This window comes from Natator depressus, chromosome 1 (genome assembly GCF_965152275.1).
Source record: "Natator depressus isolate rNatDep1 chromosome 1, rNatDep2.hap1, whole genome shotgun sequence".
NCBI classification, from domain to species: domain Eukaryota; kingdom Metazoa; phylum Chordata; order Testudines; family Cheloniidae; genus Natator; species Natator depressus.
Window position 1 is genome coordinate 21,850,229 of NC_134234.1, and position 21,235 is coordinate 21,871,463.

Here is a 21,235-nt window from a genome sequence, read left to right on the forward strand (position 1 = left end):
TGACATTTCAGTCAAAATTTCTATAGTGCCTACTGCAGTGGCAGCTAGGTATTTAGTTAGGGAGATTTAAGAACAAAACCAATGGGGCTCATTGTGCTCTGAAGCTCCCTACCAAATGGCTGCCAAAGAGTCACTTCTAAAAGCAAAAAGACATTTTTAGCTGAAAATGCTGCTGGCTACAGCATGTTCAAACCTAAGAATCATCCTCATGAACCTCACAGCCTATTGTGTCTGCTATGATGGAACATATGGTGAGAGATGGCCCCTCAGGAAGCCACTTTCCAAACCATTCTGAATTTTCCCCACACCTCCAAGTAATCACCAACGCAATGAGTTACAGCCAGAAGCAGAGACTCATGCACAGATGTGTGTTCTCAGGGGCCCACGCCACTCCAGAGGTGCCATTCAGCACTATCTAGAAGTGCCAGGTTGACTTCAAAAGTAATGTTAAGTAACTAAGCATGGGGGGTGACAAAAGCTTGAATTACTTTGCAGAAGGCAAGATTGCCAACTCCAAGCGTTCAGAATCACAAGTTACCCTACAGGTGACGTTGATGGTACTACTCTGGCATAGGGTACTATGGTGCAATTCTTTCTTCCCAGTTCAATATTCCCTTCCTCCCCGCAAGTGGCCAAATGTCACCATTATTCATGAAGTCATGTTGACTTGCCTGTGGGTCACAGCAGGGGTATACGGGCATGCTTTAGAGTGGCTATTCCTTCCTTTGTGAACATTCTCAAGAAGGTAGTGATTGGACACTGCTCCCCTCGAGGGCACTCTCATCTGGTCATCCCTCTTGTTTACATGTACCCAGGATAGTGAGAAGAGATGGGCGGCAGTATTTTCAGTATGCTGATTACAGTTTGACACCTCCATTTCACCTGACGCAGCCAAAATAGTTAATGATTTTACTTGATGTCTGGGCAAGACTGGCTCATGGTTGAGAGCCAGCTGGTTTAGCTCAATCCAGACAAGACTGAAGCAATGTTAGATGTCTGAGGAAAGCAACCAGAAGCTATGGCATGAATTATATCTGTCCCTTTGGTTAAGGGACCTTTTCCACCATTTATTGGTCAGGTTCATGCTCTGGGGGGACTGGTGGGATTGTTATAAGAAGAGCAGCTAGCAGCAATGACAAGTCAGGTCAGCTTTTTACCATTTATGCACAGCCAGGAGGTTGCAGCTGTTGGATGCAGAACTTACAACCATCAGCCATGCTTTTCTCACCTCAAGATTAGATATTGCAAAGTAGTCTACATGGTGTTACATCTTAAAACAGCGTAGAAACTGAAGCAAGCACAAAAAACACATCTGCCCACTTTGTCTTCCCACAACCATATTAAACCAGTGTGCCATGATCCACATTGGCTTCATGTGGGTTTCTCAGTGAAGTATGAGGTGTTGAGTTTGCTCTTTAAGCCATTCATGGCTTAGGACCTGAACAATTGTCTCTGCTTATATCACACTACTATGGTTGAGATCAGCAGAGGCACTCAAGCTGGAGCCCTATAGATATGACAAGAGGGCTGCTGGCAGGTTGTTTCCATGTGGGCCCCTTGACTTTGGAATTCACTCCCCGCCCAGTCTGAGAGAGCCTGAGCCTGTTGACTTTCGGAGTGCACCATACAGGTCATCTTTTCCCCGCAGGCATTTGAAAGTGGGAGGAAATCCAGTGTTTACACTGCCTGGCTCATTTTATCTATCTTAAATTGTACCACTGCACTTAGGATATATTTTTAAGTTATGTTAGGGAATAGAAAAAAGAAAAGGAGTACTTGTGGCACCTTAGAGACTAACCAGTTTATTTGAGCATGAGCTTTCGTGAGCTACAGCTCACTTCATCGGATGCATAGCATATCGTGGAAACTGCAGAAGATATTATATACACACAGAGACCATGAAACAAAACTTCCTCCCAAGTTTTGTTTCATGGTCTCTGTGTGTATATAATGTCTTCTGCAGTTTCCACGATATGCTATGCATCCGATGAAGTGAGCTGTAGCTCACGAAAGCTCATGCTCAAATAAACTGGTTAGTCTCTAAGGTGCCACAAGTACTCCTTTTCTTTTTTCTTTTTACGAATACAGACTAACACGGCTGTTACTCTGAAACCTGTTAGGGAATAGGCATCCCTTTTTACATTTCTGTAAGTTAATACCTCAGTCTGTATCCAATTGCCATTATCTAAGAAAATTCAACAATACCTCATAGCAAGAGGCATAGCCAGCTGAGACTATTTGGGTTTATGAGTTAGCTTTCATGGATTCTACAGTAGAGAGAAAACTCTTTGCCTTCAGCATTGCTACTGCATAAGAATGCACAAATCCTCTGTGACACAGCTGATCATACTCAGTCTCCTGCCACGGGCAACCCAGCTTTCTCCCCTGCAACTACATCTGTTGCTGAGCAATTTTTTAAAACCATGCTGACCTAACAAAGTAGATATGTGGAAGCATTCAGGTACCACTCTGTGTATTATCCACTATGCATAACAATTATGTTCCACTGGACTCACTCTGATAGTCTAGGCAGTAAACTCCCTCAGAGCATTCTGGAACCTAATACGATCTATCAGTCTCCAATAGTGGACCACAGAAGCAGATGTGATCATGAATATCTATTCTCACACCACCCCATTTCCAGTCGCAATCCAAAAATCAGAATTGAAATATGTTTACGAGTAAGAACTCATAAGCCACCTTGAATAGTCCCATGAGATTCCACAAATCAAACCTTTATTCAGTTATTTAAGGTTTACTTTTATTACCCATTATTATAACACTCTTGAGTTGACCAGCTTGTGGTGCTGACATTAAAGAAAATGGCTTCTACCAAGAGAAGCTTGCAACTTGGGATTTACAGATTCATCAGCCCTGTGTATTCCACAAGTTTTATTTTTAGGTACTATTGAGGAAGGTATTTAAATATATTAGTGGGGTGGGGAGGTTGCTACCAACCTCCTGATCAGGAAGAGGATTTTGAGTGCACAATGTTGTGGGAAATCAAAGGCCTCATTTGAGTTAGATTTGACTATTCATGTGCTTTAGTCTAGGGACATATGTAAATCTTTGCACAGAAACTGGCTGAATGTCCCATCAGGCAGTTGGAGAGTTGGGGCTTTTGCACCTTTGGAAGAGAGAGAGTTTGAGATTAGCTGGATATTTCTGCTTAGATGAGCAGTGGTGAAAAAAGAAATTCACAATCTATGACTGGACTCAACTGCTCTCCCAGAGAGCTGTAGGTAATAAATTTGCATGGGCAAAGGAGGAGCGGGGAGAGGTTTCTGCCATCCACAACTGTGCTATAGCCAGACACAAACTTGCCCTAAATAAAAAGGAAAGCATGATTCCTCAAAATTCCCACCAAACTCAGCTAATAAGAGGTCCATGTGCATCTTTTGCTGGAATTTCCAATACATTTTCTTAAAAGGTACACAGGAAAAAGTGAACAAGCAAAACATCACCTGTATATAAGAGTTAAGGGATGTAACTGAAATGACAGTATAAGAAGTATCTCCAACAGAAATAACTTCTGGCATTCCACATAAGAACAAAATTAACAGATGTTAAGAGGCCTGAGGTAACAGTACATCCACATTAACTACTTATTAAAGACCCCAGTTCAGCAAAGTACTGCAGCCTATACTTACAATTAAGCATGTGCTTAAGTCCCATTGACTTCAATGGGACTTAGGCATATGCTTCAGTGCTTTGCTGAATTGAGGCCTAAGCCATCTACTCTTCTGTGATAAACATCATTTGAACTGTAGGGGAATTAGGATCCTGTGATTAGGGTACTACCCTAGGACTTGAGAGGCACAGGTAAGTTTATGGAGGGGATGGTATGACAAGACTGCCTACTTATGGCATGTAGCTAATCTGTGACAGCTAGCAGCAAATATCTCCAACAACCAGGGATGGGACACTAGATGGGGAGGGCTCTGAGATACTACATAGAATTCTTTCCTAGGTGTCTAGCTGGTGGGTCTTGGTCACATGCTCAGGGTCTAACTGATCACCATATTTGGAGTCGGGAAAGAATTTTCCCCTGAGAAAGACTGGCAGAGACCCTGCGAGTTATTTGCCTTCCTCTGAAACATGGGGCATGGTTTAAACTAGTGCAAATGGTGAATTCTCTGTAACTTGAAGTCTTTAAACCATGATTTGAGGACTTCAGTAACTCTCCAGAGATTAGGGTCACAGGAGTGGGTGGTGAGCTTCTGTGGCCTGCAATGTGCAGGAGGTGCGACTAGATAATCATGATGGTCCTTTCTGACCTTAAAGTCTGTGAATCAATGAGATTCAGTCCCCTGCTCCATCAGATTGTGTGTGAGAGACCATGGGAGTGAGGTACTTAGCCATTTTTGAAAATCCCTTTAGATAGCTGTATGCTTGTTTTAGCACCTAAATACCTTTAAAAATCTGGTACAGTCTCTCCGTGCTTCAGTTCCCTGTCCATACAATGACTTTCCTACTTCACAGAAGCATTCTGAGGATAAATAAACTGAAGACTGAGGTGCACTCAGACACTGCACTCAGGGGGACAATATAAGTACTTAAGACACAGAGAAGCTGTGCTGCCTTTCAAGTTACATTACTTTGAACCCTTCTTCATTTTGAAAGTAAGAGTCCGTAAGACTGGCCAAAAACAGGCCACGTACCAATTTCCATGAAAACAGGCTCAGAATTAAAGCTGTCCAGCATGCCACACAGATTATTCCATTCTCAGGAATATCCATGCAACATATGGTATAGGTAGGCCACTGCGCATGTGTTCTCAAAAAGGTACCAGCAGCCACACCCCACCCCACCCAGAAAACTCCCCATGGCTCCCCCTGTTAGGAATCAGCAAACTGTAACATCACTGTGTTGGGGATAGCAAGAAATGGGTTACGATGGTGCAGACCCAAAATTTCCTTTCTTACCCACCTCAAGACTTTGGTTCTAACTTAGTGTAAGGGGACTGTTAGCCCCTTACTAAAGTGCTTACTGGGGGGTTGGTTGGTTAGCTCCCAGTACCAAAAGAAAAGGGAAGGGCCGACGGGAAATCAGGACCCTGAGACAGTCCTCAGGGGCAATGGGGAAGAGGCCAATGCTCCAGGTTAGCCTGATTGACAGGGCGGGCCAGCTAATGAGGGAGTCAAGAGGCCAGGGGTCCCATCCTCCATATAAGGTGGGGCTGCTTGGTCCAGAGTGGTGCTGAGCTAAGAAGAGAGCAGCAGCAGGCAGAGGGGCCAAAGAAGCAGCTCAGGGAGCAGATCAATGCTGGGAGCAGAGCTGCAGCAACCAGAACCAGAGAGGCAGCCCAGGGTGCTGTGCTGGAAGCAAAGCAGCAGCAGCAGGGCAGAGTGGAGCTGAAGCTGGGGCACTCCAGAGCCAGCTGCGGTGTGCAGCTGGGAAGGGGTGCCAGGTGTCTGATTTTTGACTGGAACATCCGGTTGAAAAGGGACCCTGGTGGTTCCAGTCAGCACTGCTGACCGGGCTGCTAAAAGTGGCCAGCTCCGTGTGGCTCCTGGAAGCAGCCTGCATGTCCCTGAGGCTCCTAGGTGCAGGGGCAGCCAGGGGGGCTCTGTGCACTGCCCCTGCCCGCGTGCAGGCACTGTCCCAAATGTCAACTCCACGGCTCCCATTGTCAGGAACTGGAGAGACATGTCACTGCTTCTGGGAGCCATCTGGGGTAAGCGCCGCCTGGAGCCTGCACCCCCAGCCCAGAGACCATACCCCCTCTCACATCCCAAACCCAGCCTGGCAAAAATGAGCGAGCAAGTGAGGGTGGGGGAGAGTGAGTGATGGAGAGAGTGGGGAATGGAGTGAGCTGGGGGATGGGGCCTCAGAGAAGAGGCTGGGCAAGGGTGTTCAGTTTTATGCAATCAGAAAGTTGGCAACCCTACAGCTGGGGAGTGTGATAGGGGGGCCTGGGCAGAGGTCGCAGCGCAGGGAGATCCCATCAGTGAAGGGACCTTGCAGGCCAGACTTGGAGGGGGATCATAACCCCAACGGGGGTGGAGGGCAATGCTGGGAAGAAGGGCCCTTCCACCCAGAGCCTGAAGACATGTGTCCACCACCAGAGCAAGTGTCCAGCTGGCAGCATGCCTGCAGCGCAGCCAGGGCCCAGGAGGGAGGCCTGACACAGGTGAAAAACAGACTGTGAACTTCACTTACATTCCAGAGACAGCTGTTTGTGATGATGTCCCCATGCCACAGAGTAGGGTTGTGTGTTTTCCTTTAGCCTTTCTCATGTTTTAAAAACTGACTGCTGTTTAAGAAATTATATTTGTTGACCTAGATGCAATGATCAGTGGGTCAGGAAAGCGTCCAGAACCGACAGAGTACCCTGCAGTGGGAGCTCCCCAGGGATCCTGGGCCCAGCCTTGTTGGGATTGCGAGGACTCTGCCACACAAGAGTAGAAGGGGAGTCCGAAGTCAGGCAGGTCTCTGGGTAAAGGAAGTGGGAGTGAGGACTCAGATCCTTTCGCTATCTAATTCCACCGGGGTAGTGTATAAGCCAGGAAAGTTCCCCACAATATAGTGAGACCATGCCCCTGCTTACATTAGGGCACAAAGCTATAAATAAAAAGTGTTAGGAACATTCCAGTTTTAAAACTTGCACAGTCTTTCAGAGAGGAGATTTTTCTTTGTCTCTAGTCAGTATATATTTGCTATACTCTGATTTGTTATCTGACCTGCTTATTTTACAGCATGGAGATATTTGTCTGAACTTTGAATTCCTTTTTGAAAGAACAGTATATAGTGGAGTACTGACTTATTTTTATGATGGTGAGATAATGGAAAACCATTTTTTTCACCACACATACACAACTCGAGTCTGGGATTTTACCGTTTGTTGTAAATTGATTCATCGGGTGTTCCTAGAAGAGATCATCTTTTACATCACTAATGCTAGACTCTTCTGGAGCTACTCCAGATTTATGTAGTATAAGTGAACACTTTTCCAAAAAAACAGATCCAGTTGGGAATGGCAACAATCCATACCCTTAAATATAAAGAACTAGGAGTCTTTAAACCATGAGCCCAAAGCAAAGCGACTTGAAAAAGAAAAATAGCCTATGCCTAGAGGTGGGCTGGAGAACAAAAGGAGGGGGAGGAGCAGCTTTGGGGCAAAAAGAGCAAGGCGAGTCCTTACCCACCGGAGAGGGTGAGGACTCCAGCTGGGGCCAGTGATGAGGGGTTGGAGTGAGGAAGGGGGCTCTGGGCTGGGGCTGAGAGGTTCGGAGTGTGGGAGGGGGCTCCCAGTTGGGGCAGGGCGTACGGGCTGTGGGCTTTCCCTTTAGTCCCCCTGCTCTTTTAGTCCTGATCCAATTAGATACAGGAGAGAATGCAGACCATACACTTGAGCAAAACGCAACAAACTTCTAGCCATGCTCTTAAGCGTTGACATGGTATGTCCTCTCTCAGGGACTATACCCGATATTGGTAAAGAAACTGACCTTATGATCCAACAGGAGTTCTTTCATCTGATTACTATGTTCCTATCCTTATCAGACAGCTCAGTGAGATAGGCAGAAAGTTATTTTAAATATAGTGACGCAGGAATAGCTGACGCTTGCGAAATAATCCAACCATTCCAAATATTAAATATGAGCCACCATTAAAACGGTACAATATGCCCAGAGAGCAGCAAAGTGGTCTGCTTTCATACATTGGGGATTTTACGGGGTCTTCGCAGTGATACAGAAAGTGGAGCCAGTGATATGTGAAATATCTGTATGTCTACCACTGTACTACACACCGTCTGGTAACAGAGTCAAGTAAGTACAAATTTGACTTGTCTAGGGTGAGTTCAACACAAGTCATTACAAGGTTCTTTAGCATAATTCTTCATCATCATTCTTTAGCATCACCATCCTCATCTCTCTCTCCCTTCCCCCAAGTTATTTCATTCATAATGTGGTTTCTTAAAGTAAAAACACCACACTGTGACTAACGTAACGAGCCTGCAGCTCTAAACAAATAAAATTAATTTTATTCTCCTGCTTTGTAACAGGATCTGAAAATCATGAAAGAGCTTAAGTGCCTCAGAGAACATCCTTTGAAAATCATGCTTACGGGCTGGAATACAAATTGGATGCTGGTCCCTAGGCCATTGGCCTACCTTATTAGATTGGTGGCTTGCATTTAATTTCCCCTGACTAATAATTCACCTTTATTAAATTATAATTTAACACTCACAATCAGTTTTGAAGTTAAAATGAAAAAGAAACATTAATTGCTTTTATGAAGAAATTTGAAGAGGCTTATAAATTGTTAAACTGTCAACACTGTTCACATCATTAGTGGCCTCATGACACAGCAATTAAAATTAGAGCACCTTTGTATCTTTTCAGTTTTGTCTGGAATAAGAACAGGGTGATCATGGTTTTCCCATGGGCAACACCTTAAGTACCTAGAAAACATGTATGGAGGAGAAAGGTAGACACACCAACACTGGTAAATGGTTATTATTAAGTTTTAAAAAACTATACTATGCTTCATACAGTATTCGTAATCTTTAGGTAATCTAGCTGTCATTAACCTTTAGTTTACATTTAGAAATACTAGCTCGTCTGTATTATGACAGTATTCTATGGAGTTAGTACCTAGTATTTCAGGATATTTTTTGGTATTTCATGGTAACTCCAAAGTAATGTTGTGTTGCTACTCTAAATGAGGTTTGAGGTTTGTTGCACTGGCATATTTCAATGGACACAGCCATTTATGAGAACTGAAAAATCCATGCAAGTGTAATTATCCTTGAACTGTGATCTTAACTCTTTTTAGTAGCACCAAGTAGTTATTTGATCACTCTACTTTTTAACAAACAAAACAGCTTTAAAACTATTTGCGTAATTATTAACACAGACAGCTGTGCATAGGAACTGGCAAAAAATTCTGCACCTCCTACAATTTCATGGTGGATGCTCCAATGACCCAAGAACCAAACTTATTTTTTCCAAAGCTAATATGTCTTGTGTTAACAAGACATCTCTATTAAATTATTTTAGTAAAAGAATAGTGAGCAAAAATGGGTACAAGAAAAATGTAAAATCAGAATTTTCTTTAAGGAAAAAATTAAAAACCCAACCCAACACCTTCTTTGCAAAATTAGAGGTGGGATTCCTTTATAGAGCCAAAAATGAACTTCTCTGGATTACTACGCCACCTTTTGACGGACTTTCTCTCTTAAATTTAATTGATTGTCCAGCCCCAAAAAGAAAACATTTATTTAAAATATGCATTTATCACCTTCTGCAGACTTTTAAAGGTTCTATGGGCTTACTTTATTTATTATACAGAAGTGCAGAGCAGCATACTTCATCATTTCTAGTCTCATTAGGAGCACCATCACCGATATCAATGAAAATAGTATATACATTTCTACTTAGTTCAGGGTTTCCGAATAACAGGTATACATTTCAAATGCAATGAATCTGGGCAAGTGAGAGATTAATGATTTAGTTACCTTTGTTAGCCAAGTATATAATGAAGTCTAAGACAAATTCTATAGTCCAATTGTTTCTCCTATGTTAATCTGTCCTTGTACTATTATAGAAATAAAGGAAACCTTTTCTTACTCTGGATTTCCTATAACATCTGAAATGTATCAGAACTGTAAGCCCTCCCATACAGCCAACATATTCCAATTTGCTTTGAATCTTACCTAGATCCCTATTCAGGCATTAAATAAAATAGCACAGATAATCAAAGGAGATACAGCATGCATTTAAATACATTAACCGTGTCCTACCTTGCATCCAAACATCAACGATAAAGTGTTGTTGGTGCATGCAACTTTGCAGTGGCAAATCATTGGTGTAAAGCAGTCAGGATTTTTAACAATAGGGCACATTCCTTTAGTGCTGCAGTAGTAGCAGCCTACTGAAAGATAAAAACAAGTAGCTGATACGGCACATGGAGTGGCAACATACGCTGCTCAACAGCTATCTTCTCTTGCTTGTGAGAAGCAGCCTGCTTGAATCTCTACCTGTGTCCCATTCAGCCATCCCCTTCTTTGTTGATGAATCAATGATGCAGCATTGATCATGAATCTCAGGGTTTCCCTTCCACTGGGAAATTAGTTTTACATTGAAGGGAAAAAATGGAAATGAGGGGGAATAGCAGGTGTGGCAGCATTAGCATGTAAAAGGATATAAACGCCTACTCATAACAATCACATAAGATTGTCATGCTAGCTCAAGTGGGCTGAAATTATTCCATCAGAAGAAAAATACTGCAGCTCCTGATTTGGTAAAAAGCCAGTGAGTTGCTGCAATACATAGTCATTGTGGGGAGGGGAAAAACAACAAAACAAAACAAAAAACCTACTTATCGAAGGAGACACAATCTTCAGCCTTTATCAATATGCATTCCAATAAGGATTCCCTCTCCTCCAACCCCCAGAAAAAGGATCTATTGAATTGCAACTCCATAGGAGCTACGACCTTTGCTTTCTCCAAAACGATGAATCTCAGCATGAAACAAACTGTACTCAAAGCTGAAAATCTCAGCTGCTGGAGTTTGCAATGGGAGAAAACGCTGTTACAAGTAGCATTTACCCAATCCTCGCCTGCCACATGGGAGCTTTCTCCAGGCACAAATTTGCAAATAGACAGTCTGATGGATTGCAGGAGACACTGAAAAAAAAAATACATGAAGCTACATGGAAAACGAACCAGTATGAAGCTTAAAAAACCCAAACACCCCTTTAAACTCTGTTTGAAGTACTATACCTATAGATGAGGAAGCTATAATTCAATAATGTAACCTTTAAACATATTCTACACATTAGCCTCCAGTATGTCAGGAATTTAACCATTACAGTAGTTTAGGGGAACTATAATATTTTGGCTGCAATAAGAGCAAGCAGTGGTCATATTTCCACAATTTCAGTAGCAATGGATCAAAATGTATAATGAAGCATGTGGATGGTCAATCAGGTAGCTGTAATTTTTTAAACTTTGTGTTAAAAGTTGAATGAATAAAAGTGAAAATACAAAAAGCAAGAAGGAGAAAAAAAAAAGGGGGGGGGGGGAACGGCAGTTTAAACACTTTCACAGCTGACAGTGAAATAGTCCCAGCAGTTGTTTAAATAGTGACTTGACCTTTTGTAACTCATGAGGCACTGCTCACCACACTATGAGCTCTTTCTGATTAAATGAGAGCAGTTTGTCTCCCAGACAATTGTTGGTGTATTCTGAAGAGATGATTGGAATATTTTCTGCTAGGGACCAGAGCTAAAGTGAACACAGAATGTGCTTCACAACATTTTATAGAAACACTTATGGCAAATGAAAGTACAGATATGGATGTGCTTCAAAGAATTCTCAGAGTAAATATTAGAGAATTTGTAACTAGATTATATTTTAACTCTATATCTTTATGCTGACTGGAGGCCACAATGTAAAGGGAGCAGTACAATAACTAAAAATAAATAAGTACAGAACTGGATCTTTCCTATGTAATTTACCCCCCGCTTTCCAAAATCTGAAAGTTTAGGTGCAGATTTTTGATTGCCCAGAGCCCAGCAACACGCTTAAATCACTGCCATCAGCTGGAATACCAGTTGTTATGCTATTGCCAAAAGCAGCTAAAAGGAAGCCTTAGCACAACTATCAGACCAGGAGAGGAGAGTGAAGTGAGAATAACCTTGAGGACTGAACATGACCCTGTGCCCTCCTGACTTGACCTATTTCTCCGAAGCATACGGTTTTGCAAGATGGAAAGTCTGGCAATAGTTTTCTATTGCTATACAGTTGGTTAACTGATGGAAAGTTCCCCTGCCTGACTGATGGAAAATTCTCTGACAGGCTATAAATCCCCTCCCTTAACTTAGCTTCTATTCAGCAGGGTTTTGGGGGGGTTTTTTGATGAGCAAGCTATGTAATATTAACAAATTGGATATAAAGAGGAAGAATATGAGCTCGGGGACATTTGAACGCTTGGACACCTCTCCAGTTCTCCTGCAGACGGAAGGCTGGCCATCGGACATCTATAGTTATCTACCTCTTGAAGACCCTGGGTAAACATGAATCTGAGGGGTGATTTGGGGTGCTCTGCTAACCAGTTGCAGATGTGTGCAAGTGCTGGAGATTAAATAAAGTAGAAGCTTTGAGTGAAGCACTTTTGTTTGCCTGCTTGCATCAATTATCTATCGGCTGGATGGCAGTGTCCCCATTGATTTATTTCCTGGGCACCATCTCACAAAGAGTAAAGTTACCAAGAGTTTTGGGTTCAGCAAAACCTCAGGTAACAAAAGGATTTAGTTTCTTAAACAGTATGGATTTTGGTTTATAATACCCTGGATCACTAACTTTTCCTTTTAGAATTTTTCACCACTTATAAACTGATCATGATTTTATATAATAATATTTTACATTTATTAGTTTTGTTTCCTTAAGGATAGAACGGAGGTTACTCAGTTTGCATGCAGGGAACCTAGCTACTACAGTAGTATGTGTTAAAAGTGCTTAGATACAAAATTGATCAGAGAGACTGTATTATGAAGCAGCATCAATTGCTCCATAGTTAAAATTACAACCCAGTTCCCATTTTAAGTCCTAATTTTTTTAAGGATTTTCTTGCAAATGACAGATTCTAAAAGTTCACTGTCCTCAATTCACTCTAGCCATTGTTTGATTTCACACAGTCCTGAAATGTGTTTTATATGCCACATTAGATCACATGGGAGCTTATTATAGAGATGCTATTTGACCAAACATCAATAACCCATGCTCTGTTTGACCTATTATTCCAAAGTAACACAAAAGCAGGACTTCTTTCCAACTTGTCCTGATGCTTAGCATATGAAATATTGCTTGACCCTATTTAGAATACATGTTATGACAAATGCTCATAAAAATATCTGAATCTTTGATCTGTTTATTCCCAGCCTGGCTGTCTCATTATTAAACAGATTTTCTTTCAAGTCCTGTTTCTCTCATCACCAGCACCGGTGTAAATTTAGAAAAGTGTGGTTTCCATGACAATACATTCCATAGTTACAGCTAGCAGCCACTATCATTATTAAAAAAAAAAAAAAAGAAAAAGAAAAAGAATCACACTGTTACCTGAAGGTGTGACACACTGCATTACTGGTCTGATAAGCACTAATCTGGCAATATTTTTAGGAGGAGACACTACTACAGAATTTCAGAAAATGATGCATTTGATTTAACAGTTCTAATACCACTCAGCTGAGACATTTAAGTGATCAGTCACGCTCTCAATTCTTCCCAATAGTTATTTCTGTTTAGAAAGAACACATTGCATCTGCACCATTAAGTATTTTAAACATGACATCTCCATTTAAAATGGACCCACACACAAACAAGATCTCCAATTAAGTTGCACAAAACCTCGTTAATATTGCCTGCATTTAATTTCAAATCAAAAGAGGTGGGGAGGTGAAAGAGAGGCCATTTATTGGTCTTTCGGGGGAATTTTGGATCTACTTGCTTAGGTTTGCAGTTCCAGGAGAGAAGACACACTGATTTGTTCAGCTCCCCTCCCTGCTTAATGTTCCTCATCCTAAAAATGTAAGAGACTTCCAGCCAAAACAGATTTCACATGTGATTTTATTTAATATTAAGATGTTTCAAATAGTGATCATCACAGGCTCCCACAAGACAAGAAATATTGCCCTTCACTCAATCTAATTGCTGTTTTAACTAACAAAAAAAAGTGTTATCTGCTGCACGGTCATTTGGGAAAGTCACAGAGAAATATCCCCTAGCCTAATGAGAAGGAGGTTCATTCTAGTGGCAAATTGGAATAATAATTCACATCACAAATGGCCAAGAAAATTTATTTCAATTAGGTGACAACCACCCACAGCAAGTTGCCATACAAACATGACTGCCCAAAGTCCCTTCTCTATTTTTGCTTTGTGTAGTACCCATCAGTGAAACAGAAGTAAATTGCTAATTGCTGGGAAAAGAATTTAAATCAAAGAGTCAGATAGCAGGAGCAAGGTTTCTTGGGGGGGAAAAAATGTACATCCATATACTCTTTGAAAAGATTAATAGAGGAACATATATTGCAGATGTTACCATACAACTAATAAATTCCCCATATCTGCTGCATTTTGCAATCCTCCTCTCCCCCCCAAAAAAATCCTATTTGCAACTCCTGCCACAATGAAGTGCACCTCTCTTATTGGCTATTATCATTCCCAGCTAGCCAGGATGTACAGCAACTGTCAGATTGCTGAATAAGCATCCGGTGCCATTGTCTGATCTTCTTCCCCAAGACAGTCATTACAGACATTCTTCTCCGCTTCAGGTCAACCCAAAATATTATTTGTGGAGGTGAAAAGAGTCCCCTCTTCCTGTTCCGGGTCTGTACACTACTGTGCTAGCAGCTGGGGACTACTGCAGACAGCTAACAGAGATTCTTCTTTACCTATTTTAGATTTTAGAGCAAAAGATCCTTTGCCTCATGCTGTATGTGTGCAGTCTGGACTATGATTTGTGCACATAGTGCCATGGAGTTATGTACCTCTTTTCTCCAATAACATTTTATAATTAAGAGTTTCTTCTTGCCGCTTCCATCTTTCCCTTTTAAGTCACCATTTTCTGTCATTCTGTTCATTGTCAACAGATCCAGAAGTGACAGAAGGCAAGGACAAAATGTTCATTCTAGCAATGCAGAAAATGGGGTGTATATACTGCACATTAAGCATCAGTTAAGAGCACTACTTCAAAAGAGGATCAGGAGACTGAAAGATGAGATCATCGGACTGCGGGAAAGGATCACGGAAAGAGTGACTTTCTTCTAATGCTCAATCAGGAATTTTATTAGAATAAATAAAATAGCACCACCCACTTCACTGTTGGGCTTCTGTTTAGAACCTTCCCTGCCCCACCTCCAGCTTGGCAAAGAATAAACATTCCCAGTCCTCCACGTATGGTCCACACAAGAGGCCATTCAGCATATAAAACCCTGAGTGCTAGTGTTACCTAGCACTGTACAGCAAACTGCAGTCTGAAAATACAGATAGCGGAAAGCATGGATGCAATATTTTTAAAGAGTTGTGGAGGAGAGTGTAAAAGAGGCAGCCAGAGAGAGCTAACAGTGGGTGGAGAAAGTGGAGGCCATCTGGTACCTATGAGAAAATGGATGCACGAGCTTGTGTTACAGTAACATTTGGAAAAAAAATTATGCCAGTTTGGGCATTTGCAAGGAATAGTAATCCATGCCCTGTGTATCAGTCCATCCAGCTTGTAAAGTCCTCCTGCACTCCCAGCCCCCAGTGACAAATCCCTGTACCTAATCCTTAACATTTTAGAAGATCATATCGAGCAAAAGGGCTTCCATGCTATGTCATACAGAGCCCTAGAAAAATCCAGGGCTAGTTCACAAAGCATTTCTAGGTATTCACCTTATTTGTACTGGGACATCAATTTATTAAAAAATTCTCCTATTGTCTTTAATGGGGAGTTCTGCTTAGCAACTAATATCGTAATATAAATCCTTATCATTTCCCTTGCTAAATTGCATTTCTTGTACTTCTACCTGCTTGCTCTAACCTAAATAATAATTCTAGCTCCTCGCTGCTTACACACATCAGTTCACAACAGACTGATATCATTCAAGCTTTGGTCAAGCTACGCATTGTTATATTTTTAATCTGGTTACAGTTCAAGCTCACCAACCCCTTAATCGTTTTTGTTGCTCTTTTCTAAATTCACTTTTGCCAAAGGGACCTCCCAAAAACTAAATGTGGCTCTAACAATGATTAAAAAGATGAAGTCTCCTCAAAGAGCCATATAGATTGAAAAAACAACAACGTAGTATGGCTCCCCCTATGACAAAGGCAACAGATGCTAAAGAAGCTGGAAACAAAGTTGAAATAGCTTCTATTAAAAATGAAAATTGTGCAGCACTGTGACTGATGTTCATTAAGAGAAAGAAGCTGAGCAAAACTTTCCCAGTCTAACAGCATGAACTCTGGGCATGTCACTCTGGGCCTACGTTTTCAAAATAGCATCCCCCACTCACTGCGAAATAAAGAATTACTAGAGGGCATTGAAGTCATAAAAGCTGGGAGTGGTGCTCAACATCTCTGAAAATCCAAAAGTGTCTCAAATTAAGTTTTGACAGTGTCTTGTCTCTGTTTTCCCAGCTGTTGAATGAAACATCACCTACCAAGTAGGTGAAATATTGGGTTCATATTGTATTAAATTCCTGGCCCAGTTAATGAACAATGGCAGTTCTCCCATTGAGTTCAGAAAAGCCAGGAGTTCACCCATTTTTTGTAAAGCCCTATGACTGTCTCATGTGTCAGGTGCTATAGAAGTACCTAGATTTATTATTTGTATATTAATCCTGTAAACAGGAGGGAAATGCAGGCTAGCATTCAAATGGCACAGCTGGAAGAAAACAGAGACCCCATGCAGGAAAAGATACAGTGCCACCTGTGTAACATATCTGTAGCACTGCATAGCCCCAAGCAGCATTTCCATTTCCCACGTATTTAAGCAAATGCGCTACAGTGCATACTAGGGGCCCATTTCTGCAAACACATAGGTGCATAACTTCACACGTGTAAATAATGACCTTTCAGTCACTGGGATTACTCGTGAAGTTATGTACATGCTTAAGTGTTTGCAGGATTTAACTATTAGAAGAGTGACTTTTCTGGCATGGATTTAAATTTTGGGGAGGACAGCATATAACCATCTACCCCATGATCAGTAAGTAGGAGGTAGCATTTTGTTGGTTAACAGAAGTGAGCACATAACAGATCATGCCATAAAATTTTTGGAGTGAATGAAAAATTGCTGGAATTCTTCTTCCTCATGTTAAACCCAGCAAATGGGATCCACCCTATGAGTTATAGTGCTCTGTTCAATACCATATCCTCTAACACACCTTATGCTAACATGTCTTGCTTTATGATCTTCCACCACTACTTCATAGGTCAGCCTCTCTGTCTTCTTCCTTCAATCTTGATGTATTGGACTCTTACCTGCACAGTTCTCAGGACTGTGCTTTACCCAACCAAACTATCTACGTCTACACTCTCTCATTTTTTCCATTTATGCGTGTTACTTTGAGCATGTCTCAAACATACACATTCCTCAAGAGGTCTTTCTTGCATACACCACTCATCCACGTCAACATTCACATTTCTGTGGAACAGATCATTTGCTCATGTTATTGGAATTTGCTGAGGCAATTCCAACCAGTATTTAAAATAAAGTTTCGGAATTTAGCTTAAAATACCTGGATTTGCCATACTCTCCCTTGGAAGTTAAATTCTAACTTTCAAGAAACAAAGAACAAACAAAAAAAGGAGTTCTAACTTCTTACTAAAGTTACACAGAAAACTGATGCTGCGCAAAGAGAGGCATGTAATGGTAACACTTTTCTTTGAGGTGCTAAACACATCTGAAAGGTTAAGTTAAAATAAATAAATAAATAAACAAACAAACAAACAATAGAAGCTCAAGAGAGACACATGGAGGGAGAAAACCAGATTTCCACCTGGGCTGTTGTGCACAGTGTATCGTTAAAAAACCCAAAGCAATGAGTTTATTTATATCTTTCAGCCAGCTGCAAATGAAAAGAGAAACAAGAGAGAGAAAAGAAACCTATTTACTCAGACTAAGCATTCAGCACAAAAGGGATAAACAAGAGCATTACTACGAGTTTTCATAGCCATAAAACAACCCAATTTGTTTTGAAAATCCTTTATTAAAAGGGATGTTCTGCTATGCTTTTGTTGAAGATTTTTCACAACAAATTAAGCACAAGCAATAGGCCTTATCCTGCAAACCTACATGACTGACTGAGCACAAGCCTTCATTCTGCGGAGACTTTAACTTTAACCACATGTGTAGTCCCACTGATTCAGTATGGCTCTTCATGAGCTTGCAGCAAAGCATGTGGAAAAATCTAGCTTTGATCCTGCAAATATTGCTCAGTTCTGGGAGTAGTTCCTTTGCCTTCTAGGTAATTGGACTACTCACAGTAGCAAGTACTGTATTCAGTAGTAGGCGTTTTAAAAATCAGCCTAGTATTAGCACAATTACCAGATAGAATGTGTGACAGTTTGGAGAATATGCCTGTTAATTTATGAATTCCTCCTGTTTTATGAATGGCATTTTTAATGGTAGCCTTCAGTGTGGATTAGCAGGACCGTCCATGTTATAGCAGGAACAGACTAACTGGGGAAGTTGAAAAAGGTCCATCAATAATTGAATAGATTTATTCTGGTAGGACAATGGGGTTACCTCCAGTAGAGCCATTGACTTTTAAGAACTCTCCGCCCAGCAACCAACAAGGGGGTTGGGAGCCTGGAAAATCCCGATGGGGGGCTTCGGGAAAGAGAGAGAAAGGAAAGGTGTCTCAGACTGCTTTTAAAAGTAACATGGTCTCTAAGCAAGGGGACAATCCAAAGAAAGAGAAGACAGCTGGAGGAATGGGAACCAGCGGGGCTTTGCCTCCCCACAAAGGCTCTCAGGAGCAGTGAGGACTCTGAGTGCAGATTACCTCCAGGAGTTTATTGTTTTCCATAGATCTGTAACTCTCCTGTGCAAAGAGTAAAGTGTGTGCATGTTCAAGAAGTTCCTGAGCAAAACCCATCCTCCTTACTTTACCTGCCACATGTTCCCAAAGTGTGGGTGCCTTGGAATTACAGTTTAATTGAGGTGGACTCTGGGTGGGAGCATGTGTAAGGGACTGGGAGGCTCAGCATTTGGGTCTGGGACCTAGGGTGGTTGAACTGCGGAGTCCAATGTCCCAAGGAAGAGTTATGGACAGGGAGTCTGTACTCAGGAGTGTGTCTGAGAGACCCAGGGCTACAGACAGCACCTGGACTCTGCCCAGATCCAGCTGGGTTTGGAAGCACATGAGATCCAAAGGTGGAATCTGATTAACAGTCTGATAACTATCCCCTAGAATACTCAACCAGGATTGCAACAGAGTAACGGAAACTAACAATTGTATTTTTAAAGAGTTAAGTCTGAAATACTGTTACAATCCAAGTTCTGATTTGGAAGTCTGGAGGAAAAAACAAAACAAGAACAAACAAACTGTTCCTATGCGTCCAACCTCTACTTTTCTAAGTCCATTTGCTGACGGCATTCTACACCTGACACCCAAAAGGCCAGGGACTCTAGCTCTCACATGGTGTCCTGACAGGTTTGGGAATGGATACAGAGTATCCACAACCATCCATGCTGCAGCTTGCATTTCTGCTGCAGGGACCAGTGAGGAACCACAACCAACCTCCCTTCACCTTTCAGGGTGTGTGCAACCATTATTTAAATATTAATGAAGGCTCTGGGGGAAAGTACATAATGAAAGCAGAAGTGAAAATAAAATGATGATACATGTCAATTCATTTGAAACTTGCATTTTTAATTTTTTTTTTTTTTGGATTCTTGGAGAAATCATCAACTTTTACATAACACAATTTTAAAAAACCTGAAACCCTAAATTTTTTATTCCAAAATATCATTAAAGCAATAAATCGGAAGACACAGAAAAAGAAAAATAAGAGGTTTGAAAGTTGAACCGAAATCTTGCTTTACAGTGTCTAATCTCATTTGATTTAATGTAATCCAGTTAAAGTGCAGAAGCGGTAGCTCAGCAATAATCATATATACAACCATTTCTTCGTTGAACCCAGATCTTTTATGATATGTGCAATTCAGGCTCCACAGAGGAGGATAAAATTATTGGTTTTCCCAGTAACATTTTTCACTGACAGGTTCTCACTGACATATATGGGGGGGGGAGGGGAGAGAGTGAGTTTGGATTTCTAAGGCACAATTATAGCTGTCTACGGATAAAAGTTCCCATTTCCAAAGGTTGCTATTAAAACCAGCCTTTTCCAGAAATAATATGCCAATAGACTGAGATTGATATAGGTTTTCCCTATACTAAGAACAGGAAATTCTACGCTTCTTCTGGCAAATGTTGCCCTTTTTTTTTTTTTAAACAACTTCTACTTTTTAATGACTTCTCAGATATGGTTCCAAAATTCATTTTCCACAAACCAACAGAACTGCACTCACACAAATGTCAGTAGAAAGCAAATATAGAAGGATGTGGGAATGGCTGAATCTAAATTCTTTGGAAAGTTTTTCAACTAATGCTACTAAACCCTGAGAGAAAGCTTAACATGAAAGCAGCTGCTATGGGACTGTAGTAGCAGATTCTTCTAGCCTCTGCTGTTCCTTTAACAGTGAGGTAATTTCTAGAGATAAAAGCTAATTGAATGAAGCTTCAGAAGCTTGTTAATGAGGCACTATTTGTCTGAAAAGTGTCCATCTTTTCAAGGCCTGGCCTAGCGTCCCTGTCAACTTTTGCAAAAAACAAGACAAAAAGTTTTTTTGTAAACTCCTACACAGCCTCCAGCCACAGGGAGGTGCCACCAGCCAGCTGACCAGTAAAACTGACAAAAGGCAAGCTGAGCAAAAATGCACCTGAAGGGCCCACTCCCACTAGACCAATCACTGTCTCAGTGAGTCCTCAAGTCAGTGGTCACCTGCACACAGTCTGAAGAGAAGAAATAGGAGGGTGCAGCTTGGCAGAGGCATGGCCAATCTGTCTTCTCGCCCCAATTCCAGCGGCCCAAGTATTCCCAGGCACGTCTCCTCCCCACCAAAGCCATCCTTGCCCGTGCACCACTGTAGCATGCCTAGTTTTTGAAGGAAAAACTGGTCATGTTACTCAGTAAAAGCTAATTGGCTAAGCTTTGGGGCTTTAAAATATAATGTAATGGGGCAACTTTTCCATACTCTAAACACATCCCCTCGTATACCCATGAGTTGATCGCTCCAACACCAAGAAGTTAAAAAACAAACACCAAAAGAGTGAGGTTCGCAAGAACAGGACTAGATTCTGTGCTGAAAAGCACAACTCAAAAAGGTGCAGTCCCAGTGAAGGGGGGTGCAAAGTGTATTTCTGGGGTGCTGAGGCCTTAGTGTAAATTAGAGTAACTGCTCTAAATTATGGTAGCCCCACCGAGTGCTGCTTAGGGGCTCGCTTGCACCACTTTCGACCCTGACACGCACATTTGTTCCTCATACTTCCTACCCTGGGGCTTGAGAGAGGAGAAGCATCAGGTTGATTACAACAGCCCTTCTCTATTCCTGCGTTGGGGAATTGTCCACAAGCCCCTCCTAGCATCTTTACACCTCCAGAGCAGCGTACAATAGCAGAGAGGAGAATCTCTCCCAAAGTGCTTTATGCTTCTCCCTGCTGGCTCGGCAGCCACAGTTAAGCA

General features: G+C 41.7%; 1 protein-coding gene across 16 annotated transcripts in view; it reads right to left on the minus strand.

The window, feature by feature from the left end:
• DLG2 (discs large MAGUK scaffold protein 2) overlaps positions 1–21,235 on the minus strand; it is a 1,447,004-nt gene that overhangs the window by 903,060 nt on the left and 522,709 nt on the right. The window contains exons 1-2 of one of the 16 annotated variants that reach the window (XM_074955971.1): positions 10,324–10,329; positions 9,746–9,876 (exon numbers count right to left, since the gene is read on the minus strand). The exons of 14 other annotated variants lie outside the window; for them this stretch is intronic. In XM_074955971.1, the coding sequence (XP_074812072.1) occupies positions 9,746–9,847 (102 nt within the window). In that variant the 5' untranslated portion in view covers positions 9,848–9,876; positions 10,324–10,329. Of the gene's footprint in view, positions 1–9,745; positions 9,877–10,323; positions 10,330–21,235 lie in introns of those variants that run through there. One more of the 16 variants, XM_074955980.1, reaches the window with a different exon arrangement.